At 35.1% G+C, this 21,984-nt stretch overlaps 1 protein-coding gene and 1 non-coding gene across 2 annotated transcripts; one reads left to right on the plus strand and one right to left on the minus strand.

The window, feature by feature from the left end:
• Nucleotides 1–436: 436 nt before the first annotated feature.
• LOC129939407 (protein HGH1 homolog) lies at nt 437–15,931 on the minus strand. The gene is made up of 6 exons (XM_056047405.1): nt 15,778–15,931; nt 15,524–15,711; nt 15,246–15,465; nt 968–1,251; nt 679–896; nt 437–608 (listed from the first exon to the last, which is right to left on the minus strand). The coding sequence occupies exons 1-6, from the start codon at nt 15,860–15,862 to the stop codon at nt 506–508; spliced, it is 1,098 nt and encodes a 365-aa protein (XP_055903380.1). The 5' UTR covers nt 15,863–15,931; the 3' UTR covers nt 437–505.
• Trnai-aau (transfer RNA isoleucine (anticodon AAU)) lies at nt 15,076–15,149 on the plus strand. Its single transcript has one exon. It is a non-coding gene; the product is annotated as a tRNA-Ile (tRNA).
• Nucleotides 15,932–21,984: the final 6,053 nt, after the last annotated feature.

Here is a 21,984-nt window from a genome sequence, read left to right on the forward strand (position 1 = left end):
AGCAGATACTTTTATGTTCAAAGGTGAAACGAATTGTTACACTGATTTGTGTTCAATTCCAATGACAGATTTCTGTCAATAAAAGTTTTTCGGTGGATTTCAATCAGGAAATTTTGTTCAATGACCAACATTTTTAATGATAGCTATAAACGACCTGTCAAAAAAATCCAATGTTTGTTTTCAATGCTTTAAACCAATGATAGCTATAACTGGCGCCTAAGACCTCAACAAAAAAAACGCATTTTCGGCAACCAGTGCCAATGAAAGCAGCGACATGGACGTCGCGTCGGTCAAAATCGTGTTTTAAATTAACAATTTGAATCCGTCAACATTTAAAATTGTATTTTTGATGCACTGTGCTCGGAAGTCGGAAACGCGAACTTTAACATTAATATCAACGTGTCTTTCAAGTTTGTTCCTTTATAATGAATACCAATTTAAAATTTATAAAATTTTAATAATATAAAAAACAAATTACATTTGTAAATTTGTAGCATAACTTTATCTAATTCTTAAGGTAAGCTTCATCATCCTCAATGAATTTTTTGCCAATATCTTCTGGTACCTCAATTTCTTTAAGATTATCCAAACCAATTTCTTCTTCTTTCCTAAAAATAAAAGTTATTATTATTAATAATTCTTAAGAACACAAATATTCAATGGAAATTATTTATATACCTTATTAGAATATCAACAACATTTTCACAAGCCAGCAATGCTTCATTATCTTTACCAATTTTCGCTTCCCATTTATGGTATTCACGTAAGATTTCATAGGTACCTTTGGCTCTTAGTAATTCACGGTATTTTTTCGTGGCACATAATTGCAACAATGATTCGAGAATCATTTTTCTTAAATCTGGATCTTCTTCACGGGTTTTATCTTCTCCTAAGAACTAAATAGAAAAGATGCATTATTTTAGAAATAATTCATACAAAGGTCCAAGAATTGGTGTGTGTACTTTACCTGTAATTCCATTGGGAATTTTTCATTTTCTTCTTCATCAAATTCCTCTGGACCAGCCAACGGATATAGGAGACAATAAAGAATGTCATCTTTATCGTTTAGTATCACATGATGATAGACTGGATCAAAGCATATGTTTTTAAGAATTCCAAGGGTTCCACCACGTCGAACAATGCTACCATCGTATGAGGCAAAGGGAATTATTTTGTCTAGGAGATTGTATTTGGAATTGCAGACTATTTCTCGTCCTCGGCTTATTTGAGTAAGATTGCAGAAAATCGGAGCTGTAAATGGAAAATAATAAATTTAATTTAAAATTCCGAAAAGTGCAAAAAATTACTGATAAAATGAGGTGTGAAGCTGTTGGATATTAAATACCTCTTGGTTATTGGCGTAAGTTTACTGATTACTATTTCAGATTCATATTGTTCTAATTTCTACTGATGGATTTTACTGATAGTTACATATAGCCGGCCCTATAGTTAATTTTTAAGTTTTCAATGAACAGATTTCCCATTTTTGAATATAATCGTCGGAAAGCGTTCTATTTTCTTTGTATTCTTACCTGTCAGTTTTAGAGGACATTTATAGATATCATTGGCTGCGTTCAATGTCAAACAGATAGGGTATCCGGATACCTTTTTGTTAGTGTTTTACGTGTAAAATAATAGTTAATCAAAAACAGCTGAAAAAAAAGAATCCAAAGGTATCCAAGAATTTCTGGGGTATGTAGGTATCTGACAGAACAGCTGATTCAGCACATGATTGAATTTCAAGAAACTCGAAAATTGATTTCAGCTTTTTGTATTTGTTGGTAAACAAAAAGATACAAAATGCTTGTTGTAGTTTTATTTGAGGATGTTCTGTACTGTACATTAGGGTGTCCCGACAAGTTTTGTTTTGGATTTTCCGAACTAAAGACCTCTCAAAACTTAATTGGACTTGGATTACAAAAATATATGAAAAAAAATATTAAAATTTGTCTAGGGGGTTGTGCCGACCCTCAAAATTTTGACGAATTGATATTTTTATGTTTTTTTCCCTTCCTTAATTTCGGTTCCTGAGCTCTATTTATTATAAAATATTAACTTTTTGATTTGCATGCAACAATACGTTTAAAGCGGTTTCAAATTTATAAGGTCTTAAGCTAAAGAGCTGTAATTTTTGGCGCATATTGCTATTATCATCATTTTCCTGGAACTTAAAACCACTTCTCTATAAATCTGACACAATTTGAATTTAAGTTTCTATTCCTATCCGATTTTGAAGAAAAATGTGTTTATAAATTTGAGGCCTACCTGTACAAATGACTTAATTTATTGATGTCCTTTAAGGATATAGGTGTTTACTTGTTTCCTACCTGTAAAATACGCAACGAAATACGAAAGAGTTATTCAATTAGCGATACAAAATGCTAGTTTCGAAAACAAACTGATGTGTTTTTTAGAGTCATCTACGAAGCTTTTCGACGTTGCTGCTTGTAATTGTACTTCATTTGAAACTTGTTCGTGTTTAAAACCAAAGAAAGTTCCCAACCATGAGTTTTTTGTTGGATCAAAGAAATGAAAGGAAAATGGTTATAAGCGGGGTTGACAAGAAAGAAACAAATATCTTGAAGAAACGACAGCAGAGGCAAATTGAAGAGTCAAAGAGGGAAGCAAAAAATGTTCTACGCAGGAAACGGATATTGTCTCAGAAAACTGCAATGAAGAGTTGGTGCGTGAATCTTACCCAGATACACATTCGGTAACAGAGGCATCCCCAACAAACTCCCCTTTGACAGAGGCACCATCGACTTCAAGAGCTTATCGCAATAGATTGATGTTGCCAACGCCAAGGAATGTGATCGATACGGTTTATCGACGCGATCTGCTGCTCCTGTCGTTTTTGTTGTTTTGTCTGATGCCGGCTTGGTTTCTTGCAAAGATTCAACTCTTGTTATAGACAAAAATAAGATCCACCGAGCTGTATCGAAATCACGTAAAGAAGCTTTAGAAGATATTGGAGGTATTGCTATAAAAAGCATTTACTTTGATAGAAGAAAGGACTAGACCCTGACAAATGAGAAAATATCCACCGTAAAGACATTTTTGAAGAACACATCTCAATTTTGGCAGAACCTGGATCAATTTACTTGTGACACACAACACCAGGTCGTGGCGCCGCAAAAGGGATTTTTACTTCCATCACAACCGTTTTAGAGAGTCAAGGTTGAAATTTAGATGACGTGCTTTGAAATGGATGTGACGGAACTGCAGCTAACACTGGTTGGAAGGGAGGCGTCATTTAATATTTAGAGGAGTTCTTGAAGATACCGCTGCAATGGTGAATTTGCATGCTTCACGCCAATGAGTTACCTCTTCGTCATTTATTCTTGACATTAGATGGTTGCACTTCGGGTCCTAGAGAATATTCTGGACTTATTGGGAAACAATTAGCTGATTGCGAAAGTAAAACCACCTTGAGCTTTTGTGCAGTGGCTGGTAATATCCCTGACTTGCCTAAAAATGTGGTTGATGAACGGATCAAAAATATCTTTATCAGATATGTCAAGCTATATCTACTGGTTTCTGTTCTCCTAAGCTGGCAAACCGTCAACCTGAGACTTTATGTTAGTACTCTTCGTCTATCAGAGAATTCGCTATTGCTTGTCAACTATGTCGTCAAAGTATACGCTCCAATTTGGTTCCAAAGTAAGCGACAGGCGTCTTTTAAGGATGGAGCCAAACAATCAAACATATTTTCCAATTAATTATGTGCTCTCGATATTTACCCGAAAATTTGAGATGTGTTGTGGATTCTGTTATACAAATAAATGCTTATTTTTCACATCCAGAAAACCTGCTTATTAGTATGTTATTTGATGAAAGGGACCACATTCGGGAGCTGGCATTGCGAAGAATAAAAAAGCTATAGAAGCTGAAAATATCAACAAACGCAGGATATATAAACCACCAAAGATCAACTTCTCTGCTAAAGATTATACAGAAATTATTTTGTGGAACGAATGTCAGGTAACATCACCCCCGGTTCTTCGACATATTTCTTTTGAAGACCTTCACATCATGGCAAAAGATAAGAGCTTGGAAATTGTTGACTTTCCCTGTCACACTTAATCTGTGGAAAGATGTGTTAAACTGGTAACAGAGGCATCACAGTGCAACTGACCCTACTTCTAGAGATGGCTTTATTAAAAACAAGTTGAAATCTAGTGCAGAAATGCCAAATTTTGGACACAAAAATAAGTTTAAATTCTAAGGTTATGTCATTAATTAAAAATTATTTCTTGCTTATTTTGTTTGTATGTGATTTGTTTAAATAATATTAATAATAAAATACGTTTAAAACTTATTTTTTTTTTATAGTTTTATTCAAACGGTTAAAGTTTCCCCCAAGATAACATTTTCTTTCAGTTTTTTTGGCGTTTTCTTTATCTGTGTAAAATTACGCACATCGACGGGACACCCTACTGTACATAATAGACGATAAAGAAGCTATTTGCCTCCGAATTTTAGTGTGCAAAAAGAGAAAGGACCAGCTCCGAGAGCCAAAAACCCGGCGAAGAACAATTTTTCAAGAAATTGCAAAAGTTCTTAAAGAACACCAGTCAATTTTTAATGAGAAGGAATTGAAAATAATATTACAAAATATGAAAAAGCGCTACAACATTATCATAGACTCTCTCCTTTTGTTAACAGCTGAAAGTTGTTTTAATTTTTTGACAGCTATTCAATTCGTTCAACAAGGTATCTAAGAATCCACCTATCCAAGATACCCTATCCAACACTGGATTGAACACAGCCATTGGGCAGGTTCAGACGACATACAAAAATATTGTTGCCTTCAAAACAATCAGATACTATAGAAATTTGTCTAACTTTCAAGTCCCTTATGTCGTCTGAACCTGCCCATTTGGTTTTCATAATTGAAACCAATCATTGGAATTTTTTTGACATGTCGTTTAATAGCGATCATTAAAAATGTTTACGGACAGAAATCTGTCATTTGAATTGTGTGAATTTGAACACAAATCAGTGAAACGATTCGTTTTAAAAGTAGCAGCTATTCAGGAAAATTAATTTCTGTCCGAAAAATAGTAACACAAAATTCCTATAATACTTTATAGTACATAAGTGTTGACTATGTTTTTTTAATTTCTATATTTTTTAATTTAAGTCATTTTTTCTAAAACTGATCCTGATATAAGAATCCGTTATCAATTTTCGGCGCCAAAGTTATCGTACTCGTGCCAATCTATTTTTGTTTGTATCATTTAATATTCTTATCAATTCTTAGTCAAATTCAATAAACAAAATAAAAGAATATGTTTTAGGTTTTGAGAAGTTAAAAAGCAAACAAAAAAGTGATTAAATTTCCTTTTCTAACTATTTTTAACAATCGTTAACTACTGTCGTTTCTAAAATCAGCTCGCGAGCTGAGTTGAAAGTTTTGAACTGTAAAAGTGAAAGGTTTGTTTACAAACAAATAATGAATTTACTATCTATTCGTTATCACTAATAACAAATTTAATAAAACTTTGTTTTTTTGTTAATTCCCTTAGTTTTTTATCCTTTTTCTCAAAAAAAAAATAAACATTTCATTCAGGAAATGTTGTATTATTTAATATATAAAATTTTCCTGTCACAGTGTTAGTTGCCATAATCCTCCAAAATAGCTTAACCAATTTTAATGAAATTTCGCATTCACAAACATTCGCTTGAGGTGTTGAATAGGACATTGAAATATATACAAAACAACGACAGACTATTTTGCGGCACTCTGTTACTCCTTTCAGGTGATTTCATACAAACACCGCGTTCAACGTACGCTGATGAGATCAACGCGTGCTAAGAATCATGGCTACTGAGGAGTAATGTTGTAAAAGTAGAACTGACAGTGAATATGCGTGTTCAAATGCTTCAAGATCCATCCGCTGAAACATTCTCAAAACAACTGTTAGACATAAGCGACGGAAAAGATACAACGGATGAAACTAGATGCATTAAATTAAAGGTCCATTTCTGCACGATTATTGATCCACCAGATGCTCTCATTAACCAGATATTTCCTGATGTACACAGGCATCATACAATCATGGGTGGCCAGAAAGAGCGATTTTAGTAGCAAAGCCTGTGGATGTCAATGAATTAAATCTCAAGATACAACATTTGTTACCAAAAGACTTGATGTCATACAAATCTATTGATACAGTTTGTCATGCTACCGAAGCTGAAAAGTATCTAACTGAGTTTTTGAACTCATTGTGTTTACCAGGCATGCCACAACACAATTTACAACTGAAGGCTGGATCTACTGTGATTTATTTTCGTATTATAGAAAAATGTTATCGAAACCATTATTCTAAATGGCAAATTCCGAGGTGAAAATATATTATTACCGCGAATCCCTATTATACTCACAGATGTGCTTATTTAATTCATACGTCTTCAATTTCACATTAGATTGGCGTTTGCAATGAATATCAATAAGTCTCAAGGCCAAACGATGTCTGTCTGCGGCTTAAATTTGAGCAAAATATTCTCTAGAAAAAAGAACTTTCAGCTATTCACAAAAAGCAGACAAATATTTCGATTTCGAGAACCAAACTTATTGTAAAATACAATTTTTAATAATGAAGCATCCAAATATGAATTTTTTTATTTTTTTTTTCTAATTCAACTCTATGTTAATCAGCTGTTGTGTCAAATGCCCACATAAAGGTACCAATAATTTTGAATTCCTTTTTTGACATCTCAGCGGTTTTGGATCAGCTTTTCGTTTACACGTGAAACACTAATAAAAAGGTAGCCAGATACCCTATCGGTCTGAATCCGAACGCAGCCAATGATTCTATAAAATACCAACAGTTCTTAACGAAGATATTTAAATCTTTTCTTTTAACACAGCAACAAACGCTTACAGTTGTACATAAATAAACAGATCTCAGGTATGTTCCCAACTTTAACCAAAACTAACAATTGTTGCCCAAGTGCTGTCAAAAGCTTCACAAATTTGACTGTTTCTTCTCCTTCGAGAGCACTCATCAGAGAATAAAATAATTTCCACTCCTGACGAATTCTGACCAAGAAATTTCTTTGGACAGAAGTTGGGCAGTTTCAGACAACATTAGGGACTTCATTTGCAATCAACTTCCTGATCTGAAAGTACATTTTAATCAAGGCAACTAGTTAGTTTTTTAACCCTGCAGTCGTCACGCACCAAAATGTTACACCAGTCGTCACGTGGATTAAATATTGTTCAATTATCAGCAATAACCATACGAAGGCGACTTCAAGAAAGAAATTTGAATGGACGAATCGCTAGGCGTAAGCCCAAACTGTCAAAAAAAATATTGCTCCAAGAATGAGGTTTGCTAAAGAAAACATTTATAAAAGTCCAAATTTTTGGAATTTCGTCGTGTGGAGCGACGAGTCCAAGTTCAACGTTTTTGGCAGTGACGAAGACAGTATGTGACGCAACCTCCATTGAAAGAATTGGACCCGAAATACACAAAAAAAAAACTGTAAAACATGGAGGGTTTTCCGTGATGGTTTGGGGATGTTGATGATGTACATCAGGAGTTGGTCCATTGGTGCAAATTCATCGAAATATGACAGGAGAAATGTACAAGGACATTTTGGACAGTCATTTAAATAGGGATTATGTTGACAATTTACTGTTGGCCTGGATAATTGATATTTGAGCAGGACAACGACCCGATGCATTGCTCTCGGGTCGTTAAATCCTGGTTTGAATCAAATTCAACCTAAGTCCTGGATGTGCCTGCTCAAAGCCAGGCATGTCCAATTCCAAAATCGATTTACAACATATCATTACGGTAATAAGTTTTTTAAAGATGTTTTTTATAAATAAAATATCATCCGAACTTCTAGTTACTAAATGTATATTATGCATAAATAAATTATCTTATCATTGTGTTAAGTTTCTTCATTTTCAACGAAATCTTTTGCTATATATTGATGGCTTAATTGTATGAGCACGACTGTAAGTTCACTTGACTTCATAGTTAGGGACATTTTTCTTCACTCACTTTTCTGTCAACTTTCCAATAAAGTTGCCTTAATTGGAAATTAATTTGTCGGCAGCTGGCCAATCAGATACTAGAAACTTGCCTTACTTTAAAGTCCCTTATGTAGGCTAAACCTGTTCGTCTCAAGGGCGGCCCCAGAATATTCAAGGGGGGGGGGGGGGGTCACACGCAAGGAGGCTAACAAAATTTAAATAACATAATGGGCGGTGTGAATAAAAACGAGTAGGACAAGTAAATACTTGAACATATCAAAATTACAAGTAGGTAAACGCCAAAATTGAAGTGAATAAAACAAGTATTTACTCTTACTCGCGAGTAAATACTTGAGAGGCTAGTAAAACCCGGAAAAATGCCAATTTTGGTGTGAATAAACGCAAGTAAATACTTCTGTAGCAAGTAAATATTCGTCTACTCGCAAGTCAACCCGACCCCAGAATTGCAGTCGTACTTGTACACGAAAGATGGCTGCATTTATGAACCTGCGTGGTGTGAAACGTTATAAAGACCGGCGTGATATAAGTCCCGATCTATCTAAGGGACTATTACGGTTTGAGAGCGAAAACGTAGATGGATTTATTTAGCACAACACTAAATTCTTTCAATAACGCTACAAAAATAGCTCTATTGTCACAACCCGAAGTCACACTACTTTCATCCATAGCTGCAAGAGGATAAAAACAAACGGGAACGACAACTGACTTGTGAGTAATGGCGGGGAGTCAAGGTCAGTTTAGGCGAAAACAGAACAAGTCACAACAGTAAATGATGCGTAGTCTGTGTGGCGCTACAAGTATTTACTTGCCTTTTTTGTGAATTCAGTTGTCTCGCGAGTAAATACTTGCTAGTAAACCCTCGGGTTGACGAGTACACGGTCACAAGTAAACTCGACGCTTTATTCACATCGGTTTACTTGGAGTTTAAATACTCGTTACACTTTACTTGTAAGTAAATACTCGTCATACTCGTTTTTAATCACACCGCCCAATGTATACGAGTATATTAACCTAACCTTTAGACATTTCAGTTGCTAAAATGACAACTTTAGTTATTAAATTATTTTAAAACATTGTTGTCCAGCAAGGTATAGTCTAACTATATTTAATTTGGATCACCCCCTACATATGAAAGCATTCCTAGTTTCCGAAAGTTTTTTTCTTAATATGCCATATTTAAGAGCTAAAACATAATAGTTTAGGTGCTTCTTGCTGCAATTTTCGCAGAAATGTAAGAAATTTTTAGACTTTTGAAAGATAGTGCCTCTAGTGTTGACGTGTGAGCTCTGCACTATTCTTTCAAGCACGATGTTAAAAAAATCGCATGACAGCGCATCACCTTGTCTAAAGCCTTTTTTGACATCAAAAGGTTCTGTTAAGTTGTTTCAAACCTTTATGGAGCAGCGTGAATTCTCTATGGTCATCCTGCACAAACGGACGAGTTTGGCAGGGATGCCAAAACTAGACATGGCTCTATATAGCTCGTCCCTGTAGATGCTGTCATATGCGGCCTTGAAGTCGATGAAAAGATGGTGGGTGTCGATTTGGTGTTCTTTAGTTTTTTCCAGGATCTGCCGTAATGTGAATATTTGATCAACTGTGGACTTTCCTGGTCTAAAACCACACTGATAAGGACCTATCAGGTTGTTGACGATGGGCTTTAGACGTTCACATATTATGGCAGAGAAGATTTTATAGGCGATGTTAAGTAGACTTATTTCTCTATAGTTGGTGCAGTTTAGAGGGTCTCCTTTTTTCAGGATCAGGCAAACAATACTGAGGTTCCATTCATGGGGCATGTTTTCTTCCGACCATATCTTACAGATAAGTTGGTGCATGCTCCTAACCAGCTTATCCCCAGCTGCTTTAAAGAGCTCGGCATTCAAGCCATCTGCTCCAGCGGCTTTATTAGACTTCAACTTAGATATGGCAATCTTTACTTCGTCTAAGTCGGGAGGACGGGATTGTTGGCTTTCGTCGTCTATATCGTCATCCTGCCTGTGAATTTCGTTTCACCTGTTCATAAAACTTTCGAACCTCATTCCTGCTTCAACATCTTCGACCGCACGCTTCTCATGCCCTCTCTTTTTCCTTCTGAGAAGTCGGCGTTCCTCTCGCCTCTTCTGCTCATAGAGCTTACGAGCAGCTCTCGTCCTTTTATGCAGCGCCGCTTTGCGTGCTTGTTGTTTGGCTGCATTTGCCTGCCGACATTCCTCATCAAACCAGGGGTTCCTTGTTGTTGGCTGTTTGAAACCCAGCACATCAGAGGCGGCTTCTCTGAGTGCATCTTGGCAATGTTGCCACTGGTTTTCGATACATTGTGTTGGCGGCAGAGAACTTCGAGAGGTTACTTGTAACTCGGTCGGAAAAGGATTTGGCGATCTCTGGCGATTGTAGCCGTTCGACGTTGTATCTTCTCCCAGCACCTCCCTGTCTTGCCTTGGGTCTGGAAATCCGAAGTGCTACCTTGGCTACAACGAGGTAGTGGTCCGAGTCGATGTTAGCTCCTCGGAAAGTTCGGACATCTATGATGCTGGAAGCGTGTCTGGCGTCGATCGCAATATGGTCAATCTGGTTCACGGTAGATTGATCTGGAGAAGTCCAAGTTCCTTTGTGGATGTTGAGGTGTGGAAAACGCGTACTGGCTACCATGACGTTTCGCCCCGCAGCAAAATCTATGAGCCTGAATCCATTGTCGGAAGTGTTGTCGTGCAGGCTGTTCTTCCCGATTATTCCACCAAAGATGTCTTCCCTTCCTAGCTTGGCATTAAAATCGCCCAGGACAATTTTAATATCGTAGATAGGGCACTGCTCATATGTTTTGTCTAAGAGCTCGAAGAACATATCTTTGGTGTTGTCGTCTTTCTCTTCTGTGGGGGCGTGCGCGCATATCAGGCTAATGTTGCCGAATTTAGCCTTGATGCGTATGGTCATGAGGCGCTCATTGATGCACCTATAGCTCAAGACTTCTTGCCTAAGTCTGGCTCCGATGACGAATCCGCATCCAAATAAGCGCTGTTTTGCATAAACTTAAACCTAAAAAAACTGCAGATATATTAGGATTTTTCCTTATCTTTCTGTTCCGCTATTACATCTATTCAATGAATCTATTTCCAATGGTATTTTCCTGAATGAGTGGAAAGTCTCTATCATTGGTCCGATTTTTAAATCTGGATCAAAAAACTTAGTAACGAACAATAGACCAATAACTAAGCTACCTGTTGTTCCAAAGCTTTTAGATAGCCTTGTTCAAGGTAAATTTAAATCTATCATAAAGCAAAATGTAAGTAAATATCAACATGGCTTTTGGAAAGGTAGGTCTACTAATTCTAATCTAGTAGAATTCACAAATTTTGTCATTTATACTCTAGACAATCGAGACCAAGTTCATGTGATTTATACAGACTTTGTAAAAGCCTTTAGTAGGGTTAATTTAAACATATTCTTAAAAAAACTTCAAGCTTCCATGGACCGCTACTTCAATGGCTTTCATCATATTTATTTGGTCGAAAACAATATGTAAAGATCGGGGAATTTTTTTTTAAAAGAGATTAAAGTAACTTCTGGTGTTCCAGAAGGTAGTCATATGGGTCCTTTATTATTCTTACTTTTTATTAATGATCTTCCAAATGTTCTTAAAAATTCTCATTGCCTTATTTATGCGGATGACATAAAGTTCTTTTCTCGAATTTCTAATTTAAATGGTTGTTTTTTTCTTCAAAATGATCTAAATTCATTTGTTGATTGGTGCAAGTCAAATGATCTGTTGTTAAATGTTGACAAGTGTGCTTGTATGGCCTACAATAGAACTTTGTTAAATATTATTCCAAACTATTCATTAAATAATTTTCCGTTACAAGTTGTTGAAAAGGTCAAAACATGGTCGTTGTATTTGATTTTAAATTGAAATTTAACTTACATAATTATTTATATTGTATCCAAAGTAAATTCTTTACTTGGATTCATCAAAAGAAACTCATTGGAATTTAAGGATCCTTACACCATTAAATCTTTATACTGCAGTATTGTACGTCCTGTTCTTGAATATAATTGTGTTGTTTGGAGCTCTACAACTGATTTTAATAAAAAGAGAATTGAAAATGTTCAAAAAAAATTTCTCAGATTTGCTCTTCGAAATATTTTTGAAAACAATATAGAAGGTTTCAATCATTCTTATAATTCGAAATGTCTATTACTTGGAATACAAACTCTTGAGTCGAGAATAAAAATGTATAGTGTCATGTTTATTCGTAATATTTTGACTTCAACCATTGATTGTGAGAGTTTGCTTAACTGCTTGCATCTGTATGCTCCTTCAATTTCCTTAAGAGCCAGACCGCTTTTGTCAATTGATTCACATCATCCGCTGTATGGACAACGTGAACCGATTTCAGCATGTTGTAATTTTTTTAATATGTTTTATTCTAGTTTGTATATATCAATGTCCAGAAACTTGAATATAATAGAAGACGTTTTCTCTGAGTGTGTACCCCTCAAAAGAGTGGTGAGCTCAAATAAGCCTGTATGGTTTTATAAAAGATTGGCCAACTTAAAAGGTGAAATGAAACGAATGTATAAGAAAAGTTTAAATGATTCATCACATCATGTAACATTTTGTCGACTGAGAAAAGAATATGAATTTTTAAAAAGATTTCTTTATCGCCAGCATATTTTATCTGTAGAATCCAAAACTAAGAGGAATCCTAAGGCTTTTTGGACTTTTCTGAATACAAAAAGGAAATCGCTCGGTATTCCTCTATCTATGAAATACAATGATGTTCTGAGCAGCGATTTAAAAAATATTTGGAACATGTTTGAGAACTTTTTCAATCTAACTACGTTGCTGAGCCAGAATCTGCTTTTGAACCAATTCGTGATGTCTCGTCTGTAAATTTGGGAAATCTTTATGTCTCTAAAAATGATATTTTATCTGAACTATCATCTCTTGATGGCTCTCCTACTCTTCCGCCTGACAACATTCCAGCTATTTTTGTTAAAAATTGTAGATATAATCTAGTAATCCCGTTTCATATAATCTTTAATCTTTCGCTGTCTACAGGTGTATTTTTGGATTGCTGGAAGTACTCATTTGTCACCCCAATTCATAAGTCTGGTTCTAAGCAAAATATTGAAAATTATAGGCCAATTGCGAAACTACAATTGGTCCCTAAAGTCTTTGAAGCTATAGTCAAGCGAAAACTCTATTCTGTCACTCGGTCTCTTATATCCGAAGATCAACATGGGTTTGTAAGTGGTAGGTCTACGGTAACAAATTTGGCAATTTTTACCAACTTCTGTCTTCACAGTATGGAAAGACGCTTTCAAGTGGATGCTATCTACACAGACTTTGCTAAGGCCTTTGATCGTGTTCAGTTTCATATTTAAGAGCGTAAATTATTGGGCTTGGGTTTCCATGCTACTTTACTGAGTTGGGTAATGAGTTACTTAAAAAACCGTAAGCAATATGTTCGCATTTTTTGAAAACGATTTTCAATCATTCGGGTGTTCCACAAGGAAGCCATCTAGGTCCTCTTTTGTTTCTTTTATTTATCAATGATTTGCCAAATTTTATTTTAAATTCAAGTGGATTACTTTTTGCGGATGATTTTAAGATTTTTAGACAAATTAAAACTGTGTCTGATTGTACTCAACTTCAACTTGATATTGACAGGCTTACAAATTGGTGTGATATAAATAGCTTGTATTTAAATATTCGTAAATGTTCGGTGATGTCATTTACTCGAGCTAGAAATCTAATTTTGTTTGCATATAACATCTCTCAGAGTGATCTTAATCGCGTTACTGTGCAAAAGGATTTGGGGGTTATTTTTAACTCTCAGTTGAGTTTCGCCTTGCATATGGACTTTTTGATCTCAAAATCGAATGCTATGCTCGGTTTTATATTTAGAAATTCTAAGGAATTTAGCGACCCTTACGCGTTAAAGACTATGTTCGTATCCTTAGTTCGGTCTAATCTTGAATATTGCTGTACAATATGGTCACCCTACTACAACAAAGGATCATTACGGCTGGAACGTATTCAAAAAAGATTTACAAAATTTGCTTTGCGTAGAACTTACTTGCATTCTGATATGCCTATTCAATTAAAGCCACTCCAAAACAGACGAGATTATTATTTCGCAATGTTTGCCAGGGACATTCTGTGTAACCACATTGATAGCCCTAAGTTGCTGTCTTTATTTAATATCTATGCTCCTGTGCGTTTCCTACCTAGAGAAAACGACTTCTTTTATATCCCAAGACACAATACTAATTACGGTTTGAATAATCCTATATGCAATGCTGCTTCCTGTTTCAATCAATTTGAGGATTTATTAGATTTCCATTTAAGTCGAAATGAATGTAAGACTCTACTTGTAAATAATATATAATTAGATTTAAGTTTAGCTTATAAGATATTCTATGAAAGTCAAATGTACTTGTTAGAGTTAAATAAATAAATAAATAAACTTATTTAAAAGTCGATTGTTCACTTTAATTAATTAAATTTTTTTTTTCCAATTTTTAATTTTATATATAATATGTAATATTATGTATTTATAAACTGAATTGTATTATACATGTACTTAATTTGAAATCTGTTGAATGTAAATTCGTAGATTGGTTACTAAATAAACAAATTAGTTATTTTATAAATGGAAAATAAGTATAACATTCAAAAAGAGTACATTAAAATTGGTAATTAGCAACATGGCTATAAATCATGAGTACAGCGGTGCTTGGATCTGATCCATGGTTGCTATAATTACCGACCCAGCTGAGCGAGTATGCCGACGGAATATTGGACGCAGTGCGCAATCCATTACTCCAACCGAACGTTGTTTAGGAGTAAGTATTTTCACAGTGAAAGGGCAAACCGAACTGAGCATAAATCAAGTGACAGCTGTCAGAACGACCAACTTCAAAAAAGGATTGGTAGATTGTATATCATACGTCTAAGAAACCACCAGTTATAACATAAAGTTTCCTTATAATTTAGATATTATATTCGGTAAATGTGAATGTAAAGTACAAAGTAGTCATTAGACAACAAAAATTTCATTGGCCCATTAGCTCAGTTGGTTAGAGCGTCGTGCTAATAACGCGAAGGTCGTGGGTTCGATCCCCCCATGGGCCAGCACAACTTTTTACTTTTTTTATGTTTCTATGTCTTAAAAAGCTATGAATTTCATTACAAGGATTCCTTCCTTCTTTAGACAAAAGAAAGACTTACCCAAATAGTTTAATTTTGCTTTCTTTTTGTTGTAGTCCACATTGGAAAATGCCTTCGCTAAATTAAGCATTGTCTTCTCATCCTTTTCCAATTCGTCCAAAATCTGTCCAACTAAACGTTCCACCCTTGTCAAATTGCTAAGAACCATTGTCCATGGGTCAGATAGTTCTGAATTCTGATCTGTTATGTGTTTTACAGCTTCTTGGATAATTTCAAATTTCTAAATGGATTTTTTTCTTAAATTCTTTACTGATGAGATTTTGTTTGTTAAAACTTACTGGATGAAGGTTTTTACTTGTCTCCAACACTTTTATGGCGCCTTCTTCTTCTGCAGTTAGATTAATTAAAGTAAGAACAGCATCTTTGGAGATTGTTGCTGTTGAATCGAAAGTAAGTCCAAAGATTGCTGCTAACATTTCATCAAAGCCAAGAAGTGTTGCTTTACCTTCCGGAGTCCCAGTTAGACCTGGATTATGAACAACCGTGTATTAATGGTTGATAAGTGTGGTGGAACAATTATATAGGTATTTACCCAAGACTTCAGTTAATGCAACGACTTTTAGATCGATTCGTTGATTTGGTGCCATAAAACCCACTAATTCTTTTAGTAATTCCATGATTGTGTTTTTTCCAAACAATTTTTACTAACTTCAATGTGAAAATGTTTATTTACATTTTCTTATGACAATGACATTCAAAAGCAAGTGTGGAAACGTCACTTTTGACATTCCCCACCACGTGTAGGAGAACATTTCTCTTTAGATTTGCGAGCGACATCTTCAGTGTTGGCGGGATAAGTCGCATTTTGGTTGTTGTCTTCATTTTGGTGGCCGGAAAATGAGAATGACTTATTATTGTGAACTAGCCTACTTTGTAGTAATTCAAACTGGTGGTTGTTAAATCGAAGGACGTTTGTTGGTCCAGTTTTCAACTGAAACGTAAAACTGTGTCCTACTTTTGGTTTGATGGGAAGAATATTATAATCACAATCTCGGGGGAATGTCACTCAATCATATTCCGATATCATATCCTGCTGCTGATGCTGCCGATGGTGGAACGACGACGATGTTCATCGCTGTATTGTTGTGTGAAAATTTGGATTTGGAGCTATATTTGAGGCAAAGAGATTTATTATGCTCAAAGGACATTAAAAATTGAAATATCAAAAATTGAGTACAAATTGATGTTTTAATATTCATTTCGGTAGATTATGGAATATGTATTAAAATAAATCGAAGTAGGTACATGATATGTAACCTACCTTGGAGTACAATTTAATGAAGTATTCTAATTCCGCTGGGATTGAATACAAAAGTTACGTTTGAAACGACGATAGGCTTAAACAAATTTTGATGAATGAAAAACAATTGAAGATTGATTTTTAACTTCCCATAGGAAGTTATTGTAATGGGTCCGATTTGTCAAATTGAAAATTTTGACATTTCTCGACGTTTCAAAGTCCCTAGAGTCGAAATAAAAGATTTTTAGAAAGATGTCTGTGCGTGCGTGTGTACGTACGTTTGTACGTCCGTACGTCCGTACGTCCGTATGTCCGTACGTCCGTACGTCCGTACGTTCGCGACGTTTTTTTCGTTGTCCATAGCTCAAGAACCAGAAGAGATATCGACTTCAAATAAATTTTGTTATACAGATAATAAGGCAGAAAGATGCAGAAAGGGCTCTCAAGAAAATTGCGTGGGTGGTTTTTTTACTATAGCAGTTTGAAAAAATGGTGAACATTTTGCTTAACCCTAAATATCTTACGAACCAAAAACCCTAAAGACTTGAATTAAATTTTATAAAATAGATTGTAACGTGATACCAAACAAGTATATTTTTTGAAAAAAATCAATATAACGGTTTTGTTTTTAAATCAATAAAACTGAAAAAAAAAATTTGTCACCTCCAAAATTTTACGACTGAAATATGATTTTATCTCTAAAACAATTTTGTGCAACGAAGAATAATGTTTTTGACATCTGATAAAATTTTGAGAAAAATCTAATTGACAGTTTTTTTATAAAAAATAAAAATCTAAAAAAAAACATTATTCAAAGTTCGTAAAAATTGAATATCGATTCAAATATCTTTTCAAAAACTTGAAATTAAGGCTTCAATTTTATTTTATCTTATAAGAAATATTGTTTTCAACATTCTGAAAAATTTTGAGAAAAATCGAATTGACAGTTTTTTTTACAAAAAATAAAAACCTAAAAAAAAATTTATAAAAGTTGGTAAAAATTGATTTTCGACTCGAATATCTTTTCAAAACTTTGAGATATTGGCTTTAATTTACTTTTATCTTTCAAAAAATTTTGTTGTCAATATACAATTAAAGTTTGAAAAAAATCGAATTGACAGTTTTTTTTACAAAAAATAAAAACCTAAACAAAAAATTTATAAAAGTTGGTAAAAATTGATTTTCGACTCAAATATCTTTTCAAAACTTTGAGATATTGGCTTTTATTTACTTTTATCTTTCAAAAAATCTTGTTGTCAACATTCAGTTAAAGTTTGAAAAAAATCGAATTGACAGTTTATTATTATAAAAGTTGGTAAAAATTGATTTTCGACTCAAATATCTTTTCAAAACTTTGAGATATTGGCTTTTATTTACTTTTATCTTTTAAAAAATCTTGTTGTCAACATTCAGTTAAAGTTTGAAAAAAATCGAATTGATAGTTTTTTTACAAAAAATAAAAACCTAAAAAAAATAATTTATAAAAGTTGGTAAAAATTGATTTTCGACTCAAATATCTTTTCAAAAATTTGAGATTTTGGCTTTAATTATCTTTTATCTTTCAAAAAATCTTGTTGTCAACATACAATTAAAGTTTGAAAAAAATCGGATTGATAGTTTTCTTTACAAAAACTAAAAACCTAAAAAAAATAATTTATAAAAGTTGGTAAAAATTGATTTTTGACTCAAATATCTTTTCAAAACTTTGAGATATTGGCTTTAATTATCTTTTAACTTTCAAAAAATCTTGTTGTCAACATACAATTAAAGTTTGAAAAAAATCGAATTGATAGTTTTTTTTACAAAAAATAAAAACCTAAAAAAAATAATTTATAAAAGTTGGTAAAAATTGATTTTCGACTCAAATATCTTTTCAAAACTTTGAGATATTGGCTTTAATTTACTTTTATCTTTCAAAAAATCTTGCTGTCAACATTCAATTAAAGTTTGAAAAAAATCGAATTGACAGTTTTTTTACAAAAAATAAAAACCTAAAAAAAATGTATAAAAGTTGGTAAAAATTGATTTTCGACTCAAATATCTCTTTAAAAATTTTAAGTATTGGCTTTAAAGTAATTTTATCTCATAAGAAATATTGTTGGTAAAATTTTTAAAAAATCGAATTGACAGTTTTTTTTTACAAATAATAAAACTCTAAAATAAAACAATACCAAGTTTTACTTGGTAAAAATTTACTTTCGGCTCAAACAGCTTTTCAAAACTTAAAAATATTGGCTTGAAACTTATTTTATTTCACAAAAAATATTGTTTTCGATATTCAGTAATTTTAATATAAAAATCCAACAGTCCGTTTTTTCATATACAAAATAAAATCTACAAAAAGAGTACGCAAATTTGGTAAAAATTGATACGAGTACATAAAGACAAACTTTTAAGCAAGACAAATCGACAGACGGGATGGGAAGTTATCAGTGTGGGTCGCATCCCAGCCTCTTTTTTTTTTGAAATTAAAGACTGATAAAATTAACTAAATCAGTTATGAACATATCAATTTTGTTTTTAATTTTTTCCTATCCGGTGGAAATATTCAAAAGGCACTCATTATGAATCGGTACCGAGCTAAAAAATGTTCTTTAATGCTCTCAAAATATGTAATTTTCGATAAATTGATCGCAAAATAGCTTTGTAAAATTTCCCTAAGCATAGAACAGCTTTTATCGGTTTAAACCCCGTTAATTTAAATTCGCTTAATGGAAAACTGTTGACAACCAACGCAAACGAATTAAGGACAACGAACTTCGGATATGCACGTGGAATGTTAGGTCCCTTAACAGACCACGTACGGCCGAAGAATTAGCGGAGGCCCTAGACCGCTATAAAGCAGACATCACCGCCATCCAGGAAATACGATGGGATGGACCGGCCAAAAAGAGGATGAATAACTGCGATATTTACTATGGTGACTGCTATCACGAAAACCAACAGCGCTTATTTGGATGCAGCTTCGTCATTGGAGCCAGACTTAGGCAAAAAGTCTTGATATGCGCGCACGCCCCCACAGAAGAGAGAAGAGACAACACCAAAGATATGTTCTTTGAGCTCCTAGACAAAACATATGAGCAGTGTCCTAGCTACGATAATAAAATAGTCCTGGGCGATTTTAATGCCAAGCTAGGAAGGGAAGACATCTTTGGTGGAATAATCGGGAAGAACAGCCTGCACGACAACACTTCCGACAATGGATTCAGGCTCATAGATTTTGCTGCGGGCGAAACGTCATGGTAGCCAGTACGCGTTTTCCACATCTCAACATCCACAAAGGAACTTGGACTTCTCCAGATCAATCTACCGTCAACCAGATTGACCATATTGCGATCGACGCCAGACACGCTTCCAGCATTATGGATGTACGAACTTTCCGAGGAGCTAATATCGACTCGGACCCCTACCTCGTTGTAGCCAAGATAGCACTTCGCATTTCCAGACCCAAGGCAAAACAAGGAGGTGCTGAGAGAAGGTACAACGTCGAAGGGCTACAATCACCATATCCTTTTCCGACCGAGTTACAAGTAACCTCTCTCGAAGTTCTCTGCCGCTAACACAATGTATCGAAAACCAGTGGCAACATTGCCAAGATGCAATCAGAGAACTCTGATGTGCTGGGTTTCAAACAGCCACCAACAAGAAACCCCTGGTTTGATTAGGAATGTCGGCAAGCAAATGCAGCCAAACAACAGGCACGCATAAAAGGACGACAGCTGCTCATCAGCTCTATGAGCAGAGAAGGCGAGAGGAACGCCGACTTCTCAGAAGGAAAAAGAGGGGGCATGAGAAGCGTGCGGTCGAAGATTTTGAGAGGTTTAAAAGCAGGAATGAAGTTCGAAAGTTTTATGAACAAGTAAAACGAAATTCGCAGGTACATAAACCTAGAACTGAAGGCTGCAAAGACGAAAGTGGAAACATCATAGTGGAACCGCAGTCAATGCTGAGGATATGGAAGGACCACTTCTGCAGACTGTATAACGGCGACGAAGAACTGAATTCCGCTGTCAGGTATAGGATGATCCATTCAATATAGACGACGAAAGCCAACAATTCCGTCCTCCCGACTTAGACGAAGTAAAGATTGCCATATCTAAGCTGAAGTCTAATAAACCCGCTGGAGCGGATGGCTTGAATGCCGAGCTCTTACCAACTTATCTGTAAGATATGGTCGGAAGAAAGCATGCCCGATGAATGGAACCTCAGTATTGTTTGCCCGATCCTGAAAAAAGGAGACCCTCTAAACTGCACCAATTATAAAGGAATCAGTCTACTTAACATTGCCTATAAAATCTTCTCTGCCATAATAAAAAAAATCATAGTGAAACCGCAGTCAATGCTGAGGATATGGAAGGACGACTTCTGCAGATTGTATAACGGCGTCGAAGAACTGAATTCCGCTGTCAGGCAGGATGATCCATTCAATATAGACGACGAAAGCCCAATCCCGCCCTCCCGACTTAGACGAAGTAAAGATTGCCATATCTGAAGTCTAATAAAGCCGCTGGAGCGGAGGGCTTGAATGCCGAGCTCTTTAAAGCAGCTGAGATTGAGATAAGTTGGTTAGGAGCATGCATGGACTTATCTGTAAAATATGGTTGGAAGAAAGCATGCCCGATGAATGGAACCTCAGTATTGTTTGCCCGATCCAGAAAAAAGTAAACCCTCTAAACTGCACCAACTATAGAGGAATCAGTCTACTTAGCATCGCCTATAAAATCTTCTCTGCCGTAATATGTGAACGTCTGAAGCCCATCGTCAACAACGTGATAGGTCCTTATCAGTGTTGTTTTAGACCAGAAAATTCCACAGTTGATCAAATATTCACATTACGGCAGATCCTGTAAAAAACCCAAGAACACCAAATCGACACCCACCATCTTTTCATCGATTTCAAGGCCGCATATGACAGCATCTACAGGGACGAGCTGCATAGATCCATGTCTGGTTTTGGCATCCCTGCCAAACTCGTCCGTTTGTGCAGGATGACCATGGAGTATTCATGCTGCTCCATAAAGGTTGGAAACAACTTAACAGAACTTTTCGATGTCAAAAAAGGTTTTAGACAAGGTGATGCACTGTCATTTATTTTTTTAACATCCTGCTTGAAAGAATAGTGCAGAGCTCACACGTCAACACTAGAGGCACTATCTTTCAAAAGTCTTTCCAATTACTGGCATATGCTGATGACATTGACATAATCGGAAGAACTCAGTGTGATGTCAATGGGGCTTTTGTGAGTATTGAGGCAGAGGCGGCAAAAATGGGTCAAAATGTCTTGGTCAAAACGTCACCATCGACAGACGTAACTTTGAGGTAGTCAAGGACTTCGTCTACCTAGGCTTTCGCTGTAAACGCAGAAAACAACACCAGCGCTGAGATCAAACGTAGAATAACTCTTGCTATAACCGCTGTTTCTTTGGACTAAAAAAGCAATTGATTGGTAAAGTCCTCTCTCGAGGGACCAAAGTGTTGCTATATAAGACCCTTATCATC

Source organism: Eupeodes corollae, chromosome 1, assembly GCF_945859685.1.
Source record: "Eupeodes corollae chromosome 1, idEupCoro1.1, whole genome shotgun sequence".
Lineage (NCBI taxonomy): Eukaryota > Metazoa > Arthropoda > Insecta > Diptera > Syrphidae > Eupeodes > Eupeodes corollae.

What these genes read in the sequence shown, in the direction of transcription:
- LOC129939407 (XM_056047405.1), bottom strand. Translation starts at nt 15,862, where the DNA reads ATGGAATTACTAAAAGAATTAGTGGGTTTTATGGCACCAAATCAACGA. An exon ending in TGCATTAACTGAAGTCTTGG is followed by an intron (nt 15,712 to 15,777) that starts GTAAATACCTAT and finishes TTCATAATCCAG; the next exon opens with GTCTAACTGGGACTCCGGAA. An exon ending in AGCAAAATTAAACTATTTGG is followed by an intron (nt 1,252 to 15,245) that starts GTAAGTCTTTCT and finishes TTCCATTTACAG; the next exon opens with CTCCGATTTTCTGCAATCTT.